This window comes from Cyprinodon variegatus, unplaced genomic scaffold (genome assembly GCF_000732505.1).
Source record: "Cyprinodon variegatus isolate N-32 unplaced genomic scaffold, C_variegatus-1.0 Scaffold76, whole genome shotgun sequence".
Classification (NCBI taxonomy): domain Eukaryota; kingdom Metazoa; phylum Chordata; class Actinopteri; order Cyprinodontiformes; family Cyprinodontidae; genus Cyprinodon; species Cyprinodon variegatus.
The window spans coordinates 38,813-48,738 of record NW_015150529.1 but is presented as its reverse complement, the minus strand read 5'-3'; the positions used below and the strand labels follow the sequence as shown (position 1 = coordinate 48,738).

At 37.2% G+C, this 9,926-nt stretch overlaps 1 protein-coding gene across 1 annotated transcript; it reads right to left on the bottom strand.

The window, feature by feature from the left end:
- Window positions 1-2,615: 2,615 nt before the first annotated feature.
- On the bottom strand, window positions 2,616-3,646 carry ucn (urocortin). The gene is made up of 2 exons (XM_015372826.1): window positions 3,542-3,646; window positions 2,616-3,224 (listed from the first exon to the last, which is right to left on the bottom strand). Exon 2 carries the CDS (start codon window positions 3,219-3,221, stop codon window positions 2,787-2,789), a length of 435 nt encoding a protein of 144 aa, XP_015228312.1. The 5' UTR covers window positions 3,222-3,224; window positions 3,542-3,646; the 3' UTR covers window positions 2,616-2,786.
- Window positions 3,647-9,926: the final 6,280 nt, after the last annotated feature.

Sequence of the window (9,926 nt, the reverse complement as noted above, 5' to 3'; positions counted from 1 at the left end):
GTGTTGTGAATTTGGCGCTATATAAATAAACTGAATTGAATTGAATAGAAGAGTTAAAAGTAAATAGAGAATAATTAAAGAGTTAAAAGATATACAAGAACATGGTCCCTACTGTGAAGCGTAGAGGAGGCTCTGTTATGCTCTGGGCAGCTATGCTTAATCTGACACAGGGTGTCTGAATCTCTTCAGGGTCTTAGTTTCAGGTCTTCAACAGCATAATGACCCAAAACACACAGCTAAAAACAACCAAGAATGGCCAAGAGGAAAACACAAGATCTAATGAGGATCTTTGTCTGGAAAAGGCAGCCTTCAAACCAGAGACAACTGGAGCAGTTTGGTCATGAGAAGAAAAACCTGCTGAGAGGAGCAGAAGATTGGAGATTCCCTCCAAAAGATGTGCAACAAAATATTGAGTTAAAGGTTAATCATTTTTGTCCAGACCTGTTTCATGAGTTATATTTTAAAAGTGTTGTTTCAGATAAGGCTGATAAGTTATGTCTGACCTCACTTTTTCATTTCCATAGAATTGATATTTATGACTTTTCAGATTAAAGTTATTTCTTTGATCATTGCTGGTTTCCTTCCATTTAACGAGGGGTATTTACAATCTTTCCTTGTGTGTCTCTGTGTTGTGTTGCCATATAAAGGCCTGGTGATCTATGGCCAATGGCTGCAGGAGATTGATGAAAATTATATTTATAATATAGTTTTAGAAAATGAATAGTGATGATTAGGATAATTGAATTATCATTATTCCCTTTATCAAATATTTGTATTGTTCACTCACACACAGATGACGAGTTTGTTACACCTCCACAGTTTGAACTGAGTCACAGACACACAGGAGCCTGGAGGCCAGTTTCTCTTCTGAGTTTTGTTTTCATCCTCGTTCTCTTATCGTTTCTTCTCAATCCGCTCATGACTCCAGCTGTCACTCTTCATGAAACTTCATGGATCTTCTGCAAGACTCCTGTCAGCATGATAAGACGGAGCACATGACATGAAAACGGTGACACATCTCTCTGCTGTTTATTGGTTCCTGTCCAGCAAATCCGTTGCACCAATCAACGGTTCGACTTTTGTTTATATTGCAGGCAAAATTTATCAGGCAGATTTTTAAACTTTTAAAGGGCAGAAAACAAAGAACAAAATGAACAAAAAAAGATGGTGTGTGTTTAAACAAATAAATTACTTCCAAAACATGCAGAAAGTGGCTATATAAGATACCAAATATCCATTTTATTAAACTCTAAACAGCTGTAAACGTTTTTAATTGGATGAGGAAAACAGCTAATTTGTTTCTTTTTTTTTTTTTTTTACCCATAATCTGTTTCAATATAAGGCAAGAGAAAGTAAAAAAATCACAAAGGTTTCTCCAACATCGGCTATTTAAAATAGATTATTTAAGATAAAAGGTGGGTTAAAATGATATATATAGTTTGATATAACATCCATAATAATTGATTCTTACAGTTTTAATTAGATTTCCCTATTTTCCCTAAAGAATGAAGGATTTCTGCGACTTTTTTAAAGCCAAACTTTACAATCTACACAAAAACAATATGAAAACGAATGAATGCATAAATATCAAACAGAATAGAAAAAGTCAGAAGCCAAGTTATTCACCGTAATATTTTTTATTACAAAATATAAATGGCAAAAAGCTTTTTAAACTGCGTCGCTAAAACAAAGCCAGATGTGACAAACGGAACGAAACCGAGCTTTCTTTTTATTTTTTGTTCTTTTTTTAGGTTTATATGCTACAGTGTGTAATGTGACTGTATTCCTGCTCAGATAAAGAAAACATGACAGGAAATAATCAGCACTCTGCTTTGATCCAAAGGATTGCTTGAATAATACAGATAAAAAAAAACAAAATATGGTTTTTAAACATTTACTTCAGCTCATACTAAGGAAGATTCCCTTCTTTGTTTTAAAGTTATGCGACAGATGTAAGGAGAGATTGAGGGAATTTAAAGTTTTTCTTTGTCTGAAATGATCAGAGGTGATTTGCTTTTAGAAGAGTGAAATGCATTCCGTTAACAAACCATGCTGCCACTTGTGTCTCTGATGTGTGTGTATATATATATAAATAGTGTAAATATTTTATTAACCTAAAATTTTTAGTCTAGCAAACATTAATTGTGTATTTTTAAACAAGTTTTGAAGAGTTATAGCCTTTTTTATTTATTTTTATATTTGAACTTTTCAATGTAAAATTCAATTTTCTTCAAAATTTAAGATCTGTCCAGGAAAAACAGATGAAAAATTGCCTTAATTCTGGTGCATTTGCAGGAATGCTTACTAATGTACACTGTCCCTGTTAAATAAATAAATTAGTATATTTATAAGACACCCTCAAACGTTTTGTGGGATTTCATTTTTATATAAATCTGTTCCATTTGTTCTGCTGAGAAGATTAGTTCTGGTCATCAAATAGTGTACCAAACTTTCACTGTAGCATTCACACCCTCATTCATCTTTCAGCTGTTTTTTTAGCCATGGATGAAAACAACAGCTGATTCCCAGATAACACTGTTTAAAAGCGACAGGGAGCTGCATGGTTTCCACTCTTTAGGCTGGTCCAGTTTAGGGGAATGTTTGGTTGAGGGATAAAGATGGGGATGAGAAGTCTTTTTCTATGTTTTCCATCATTTTTTCTTTTGTAAAACAGATGCGTAAAATGTCACCATGTGTGCGTAAAATGTCAATGGGAAGGCAGGCGCACGAACTGAAGTTGTTAAGAGGTCTTCTTGGATACTTTGAGTAGGCATCCTCTGAAAGCTTCACTTCCCCACCTCGTCGAGCACCTTGCGGTTGAGCTGAGCCTGCTCCCTTTGGCTCTCCATCTTCGCCATCTGGATCATGTTCCTCAACAGGTGGAAGGTTAGGTCGATGGAGAGCTGCGGGTCTTCGCTGCGCTTCAGCAGCTGCTCGGCGGTCCTCAGCGCCTCGTCCTCCTCGGCGTCAGCTTCGGGCGGCAGCAGGTGGAGGCGGTCCGGATCCCTCCGCTGCAGGAGCCTCAGCAGGTTGTCACCCACCAGATCCGAGGCGGCGCGGTCCGCGGCCGCTCTGAGGAGAACATCGTCCGTTTGCTGCGTCTGGAAGCGGCTGCTGCCATCCATCCAGCCGGGGAGGGAGCGCGGTCTGCCGGCAGCAGGGTGGAGGTGTGAGGAGAGGAGGAAGGAGGAGAGGAGCAGCAGGAGGGGGACTGGCTTCATCTTCTAAAACGGAGGGAAAACGTTAGAATATTTCATCAAGAAATCTAATTAGAAATAAGATTTCATTTGGCTGCAATTTTATTCGTTTTGAAATTTCTACAGGTGAAAATTGACAATTATAACTTATCTGATTTTGAATTGCATTTAATTATTATTATTTTAGGAAAAAAAAGGGTAAAATAGACAAAGAAAAGTGCAAAATTAGAAAAAAAAACAAAAATCCTAAAATATTAAAGCATGTCTTTCCATCTCAAGGTGACCTATAGACGGAAAACTTTGAAAAATGTCTTAGAAATATAAAAAAAATCAGCAGTTCTCACTTGATTTTCTTCGGTTGATGCAGCTGAACTTTTCAGAAATATCTGCTCTGATTCTGGAAAGTCCTGCGAGTCGCGACTTCAGAGGTCTGCAGGGTTTTATACATCCAGTCCGCTCCTTTTTGACGTCAATGCGAGAAACCTACAGACGTTTTTGGAAAGCAGGCAGCTCTAAAAACACGCTCAGAACCCAGAGAGGCAGCTGCGGAAGCGGGATGAGGATATAAGGAGCAATTTAACAGCTTGGTTTGTTTTCCATGTTCTTTTAAAAGACAAAGAAAACAAAACTCTATTATTTTTGGGAGTGAAAATCTCGACCTTTGTCCAAAATTTGGCGCACAGGATATATATATATATATGTAATTAATATTGACCTTTTCTTTTTGTCAATAGAATAGAAAACCCCTTTAATGTCCCACAATGAGGAAATTGTGGTGGAAAAGCAGTAAATGATTATAACAAAACTGGTCACACAAATATTTACCTTTAAAATATATAAAAATTTGTTTAGTTAAAAAACTAAACAAATAAAATACTATGCTGCACAGTGTATTTACAATTTCAATACTCTGTATCTAGAGAATAAATAATCAATATACAGCTTTAGACATTTTTACAGTAATGGATATGTGAAAATAGGAGTAACAACAGAGATGTGCAGCATATCATTTAACTAAAATGGAAACTGTGCAAAAATCAGAATGAATGTGACAAATTATTGAGGTTGTTGGAAACAGTAATGGTTATAAAATCTTACAGCTGCAGGGTGGAAGGATCTGTGATAATGCTCCCTGGTGCATTTAGGGTGCAGCAGTATGACACTGAAGGAGCTCTCCAGCTTTGCAACAGCTTGATGCATGGGGTGGGAGACATTATCTATCAGAGATGTTATTTTAGTGACAGTCCTTTTGTTTCCCACCTGCTAAACTGGGAGTGGCAGCCTAGTGGTTAGGGGATAGAACTTGGAATACTGAGGTTCTTAATTTGAGCCTCACTCTCACAGACTGCCACTCTGGGTCTCTGAGTAAGACCTTAACCGCCATGCTGCTCCCGGGGTGCTGCACAGTGGCAGCCCACTGCTCCCCAAGGGGGTGGGTTAAATGCAGAGAGCTAATTTTGTTGCTCTGTACTTGTGACAGTGTAATGATAACAAGAGATGGAAAAAAAATCAAATTACAGAGCTGGCCTTCCAGATCAGCTTATCCAGCCGCTTTCTCTTAGCTACTGATAAAACACTGCTCCAACAGACGGCTCCATAGAAGATGGCTGATGCCACAAAAGAGTCATAGAAGGTCTTTAGGAGCGCACCCTACACTCCAAAAGACCTCAGTCTCCTCAGCAGGAAGAGTCTGCTCTGACTCTCCTTGTATAGAGCCTCAGTGTTGTGAGTATCCAAAACTAGGATTTTTGCCAAGCTGAAGTTGTTTTCTGATAACTAATCTGATTTTCCCAAAGCTGGCACAAAGGATCAAAGTAATTAAATCCCTAAAAATGATGCAAACAAGAAAGAATCAGACATGAATTTAAATTCTATTCATATACATTTCAGACTCTATGAGAAGTGAGCTGTCCATGGTGCTGAACCTGCTGGTAGACTTGTACAGCTCCCACATTTGATCCCATATGATGGGAATGTGCAACAATTGAAGCCCTTAATATAAAATATTCTACAAGTGTTTTAAAGTACTGACACAGTCTAACACATTTAAGTACAGAGACATACTCATTAGGCCTTTTTCGGCACATCTAATTAAAGACTCTTCAATTCTTGTTTGGAATAAATGATTAGAAAGTTTCCAATGATTTATGCCGAACAAGGTATCCCCACACCCTAAATTTTTAGGATGCACTGGAAAAAGAAAAACAAAACAAAATGCATTTCATTATTGCGAGTAAAAATTAAGTAAAAATTGTCCCCATCAAGCAACCAGAACCAGTCACTGGTTTTAGAAATAAAATTAAGATTATGAGTCCTTCTTAGACACTTCAGCCCGAGATGTTTCGGCTCATGACATTTATAAGACTGATTCTAAATGGACACTAAGATAGCTTTCCCTTAGTTATTTTTTTTAAAATCCATCAAAAATTTCTGCCTGATATTTTTTTATTTGTTTTTTTCCAGAAAAAGTACAATTTTTGTTTTTTTTCCTTAAATTCTTCTGACCACAATTCTGTTCAGAATCCTGGTACATTATTTAAGTATGTTTTACTAAATGTAGGCCTGGATTGACTCCTAAAATTGAGTTTGTTAAAGCATTTCTTTCTCCTTTTGGCTGTTGATTGGAACATACTTAAACAATAAACCCAGCATAATTTTCTTTAAAATGTCCTTGTCTCTCTAATTGTCCATGGTGTGGTGTACGAACTCCAACAATACAATATCTGAAACAACAGGCGCATATATGAGGGACATAGTTAATAAATAAACAGGTATCCGGGATAGGGTAGCAGATGAATCCACACAGACAGAACCGAATACAAAGATTAAAAAACAACATGACTGCACATAAATCAGGTGAGTGTAATCAACTAAACCAAAAACAGGTGCAAATCATGACGATATTCATCCTTTATTGAACTCTTAAAGGAATAGTACACCCAAAACATGATTAGCCTTCATTTTCTACTCACCCCCATGCTGAACAACACTCTGGAGTACTTTTTTGATATCTCAAATGCATCTGGAGATCTGGGAGGCTTCTTGCTGTCTGCTGACATTCAAATAATGGAGGTCTATGGTGACCGAGACAGAAAGGTCCATAAAAGTCCCCAAAAAACGTGTCAATATTCCTCCATACTGCTCGTCCAATGTATTCCAAGTGTCCTGAGTGGGTAGCATCCAGAATTTACTCGAAACGAAGTCATTTAGAATGTTTTTAGAGCATAAACAGTAGTGTATAGGATTTCCTAATAGCGCGATCACGACGCTACGGAAACCGCGGCAGACCAAACCAGATGAAAGTGCGCATTCAGCGTCTGCTCTGCCGATAATGCAAGCGTAGAAGAAGAAATGTGCTGTTTACTTGTGCAAAGAAAGAAACGACGACAGAAAAATGTCTGAGGATTTCAGTGTTGAGGAAGAGCATGAGTTCTTTGCCGAGCTGAATGCGCTGGTTTGGTCTGCCACGGTTTCCGTAGACTCGTGAACGCGCTTTTAGGAAATCCTATACACTACTGTTTATGCTCTAAAAACATTCTAAATGACTTCGTTTCGAGTAAATTCTGGACGCTACCCACTCAGGACACTTGGAATACATTGGACGAGCAGTATGGAGGAATATTGACACGTTTTTTGTGGACTTTTATGGACCTTTCTGTCTCGGTCGCCATAGACCTCCATTATTTGAATGTCAGCAGACAGCAAGAAGCCTCCCAGATCTCCAGATGCATTTGAGATATCAAAAAAGTACTCCAGAGTGTTGTTCAGCATGGGGGTGAGTAGAAAATGAAGGCTAATCATGTTTTGGGTGTACTATTCCTTTAACCCACCTGGAGTGTTTTGCTGAGAATCTCGATCTTAGTTTCATCGGTCCATGAAGAACAGTTTGAGGCAAACTCCATATTTGTGAGAGCAAGACTGCAAAACTTTCTACTGGCATCCCTCCCAAACAAGCGGTTGGCATCTTAATGGTACCTGTTAGTTACAATTGAGGATGCCTGACTCCTAGATGTCGTTCTTTGCTGTAGTTCATGAAGAGTGTTTTTTTTTTACTTCCTTTACTAAATCCTCACTGTTTGTATCAGAACAATAAGCATAGGTCCTTGTTCAGCTACAGTTTTAGATGTTTCAAACCTTTAGATATTCTTCAGTGGAGGAAAAAGATATTTCTTGTAGCCAGATTCTGAATCTTGACCATTAAACCTTGATCTCTATTTATTCACGGTGAAGCCACCAGCCGCCATATTGGTACTCCTTATTTAGACCGGTCGCAATATAAACAATAAGTGCTCTACAGCATCGAACAACGATGACGTTCTCATTTTCAGGGGGACTTATGACTTTTAAAATAAAGATAAATTCCTCACTTTGACTCATACTTGCTGGTTCAGAGTTGCTACACATGTTGGCATTTTAACTGCATGTCTCCGTGGGAGTGGGGAGTACCAACATGGAGGATGGGGGCTTCACTTTTTCAGGCAATCAGCAGTCCAGTGAATAAATAGAGATCAGTGCCATTAATGCACATTAAGATGAAATGTTGTTTTTGTTTTGTTGTTTTTTGTGGCAAAGAGATGTAGGAATCTGTCTCAGTTATTAACATAATAGATCCGCTTCAAAAAAGGTATAAATTAAAAATACTTTAATTACATTTATTTTAGAGGAAATTGGAGGGGTGCCAGTTTCTGGCGCCGGTGATTATGTTATTTAATAGAATCTTTTTTTTTTTTTTTATCAAATCAATGTTCCTAAATTAAATATATTAATAATCTACTGGGGTCATTTTTTATTTCCTATATCTATTTTGGTCATTTTCATTCATGATCTGCACAGCCTGCTCTCATGATGCGAGCAATGGACCGACGATCAGTCAAACAGAACCTCTTGTCCACAGAAACACTTTGAAAGACCTTCAGAACATCACAACTCCACCCACCCTCCTGTTCAGGTTATTCTGCAACAACACTCCATTCATTTTATCACCTCGGCTTAATTCGACAATCACAGGGAGTTGGAGTGCTGCTTCAAAATCCTGCAGCTTTGGGTAGAGATGCTCCCATCCCTCGAGGGGGTAAAAGAGGCTGTTTGGCAGAATTTCAATGCATTCGTCAGATGCTTTCCGTGTGTTTTTTAACGTGGCTGCCAGCGTGGCTCAGCAGCTTCCAAAAAAACAAACATAATTAACTAAAACTAAGTTTCCCCCGAAGTTCACAGAGGTTAAACAGTCCACTGACATTAACTTGCTAAGCTTTTAATTAAAATATATTTAGATAACTTTTATTTAAAAATGTGTACATGTGAAAGAAAATATTCCACTAGCCCCTAAAAGAAGAAAATAAATCCACAGTTCAGAAGCATCCCTTGTTATATTGATAATTGGTGACATTTAGAACTAACGAAGAAAATAAATCTTTTAAGGAATTAATCGGATAAAATATGGTTCACTTTCACTGAGGCGCACAGAACCAACCGTTTCCTAGCTGCAGATATAATCCCTCCATGTTAAATTTTTAATTATAATTACCCATTTCTTTGTTATGTTTTTATAAACATATGGATTGTTTATTTTCACATCTATAGAATCAAGAATCCCTTAAATAACATTTGCCACCATGAAGTAGTTAAAAAAGTAGGTTAAATTTATTGAAAAAAAAAAACAGTTTTCTAATCAACAGAAATTCTATATTCTATTATTAGATTAAAATGCATTAAGATATCATTGCATTATCTTAGAAATGCACACATGATCAAGTAGGGAGAATATTATTTAATATTCTAATGTTTGAAACTGTCAGATGGAAGAAAAGTTAATCTGAAAAGAAAATGTTCATGCCTGCTCTGGCATTATTACACACAACTTACTGTTTTACAATGTGGTCGGAAACAAGCAAAACAAACCAAGGGGCCCTCAGGGGCCACATGGGGTCCCCACAGCGTCTTCTGAAAACAGCATAACTCATCAGTGGGCTAAGATTGAAATCTTATTTTATTTTGTTACTGTTCTTTTTAATCATTTATAGAGCTTTTTAACATTTTAATCATACAGATTATTTATAGAGATTTCAAAATGACAATATAAAGAAAATTAGAAGTTAAAAGAAACAATAAAAATATGCGTATTATATATAAAGTTTAGGTGAACGCTGATCCCTCCAGGTCATAGGTCAGTATTGGTGGCCCATCCTATGACTCAGTACCTATGAAGTAGCCCTCAGTCTGGAAAAGGTTGGTTACTCCTGCTTTAGAGAGAGTATAGAAACAGACAGGCAAAATATTAGATAAAAAATACATTAAGATACCATTGCATAATCTTAGAAAGACACACATTATCAAGTAGGGAGAATATAATTTAAAATTCTAATGTTTGAAATTGTCAGATGTTTTTTCAAGCCCCACCCCTCAATCATTTGGTAAAAATAAGGGATGATCCTCAGCAATAAAGTCAATTCACTGAGTCTATAATGTTCCTATCTGCTTTTAGTCGATGCTCCTTCTCAGTTACACAAAAATGGAACTGTGTCCCTGAGACAATCAGATCTCTTATGTTTAAATAAAAAAATCCTGTTTTGTATATATATATATATATATATATATATTAGTGCTGTCAAAATTATCGCGTTATTATCGCGTTAACGCCATTTTAACGGCGATAATTTTTTTAACGTGAGATTAACGCTATGTGGTTTTATGGTACAATTTTCCAAGTACATCCCGCTGCAGCCTGCGGGA

Bases quoted from the DNA above. Each gene is read 5' to 3' on its own strand.
- ucn (XM_015372826.1), bottom strand. From the start codon at position 3,221: ATGAAGCCAGTCCCCCTCCTGCTGCTCCTCTCCTCCTTCCTCCTCTCC.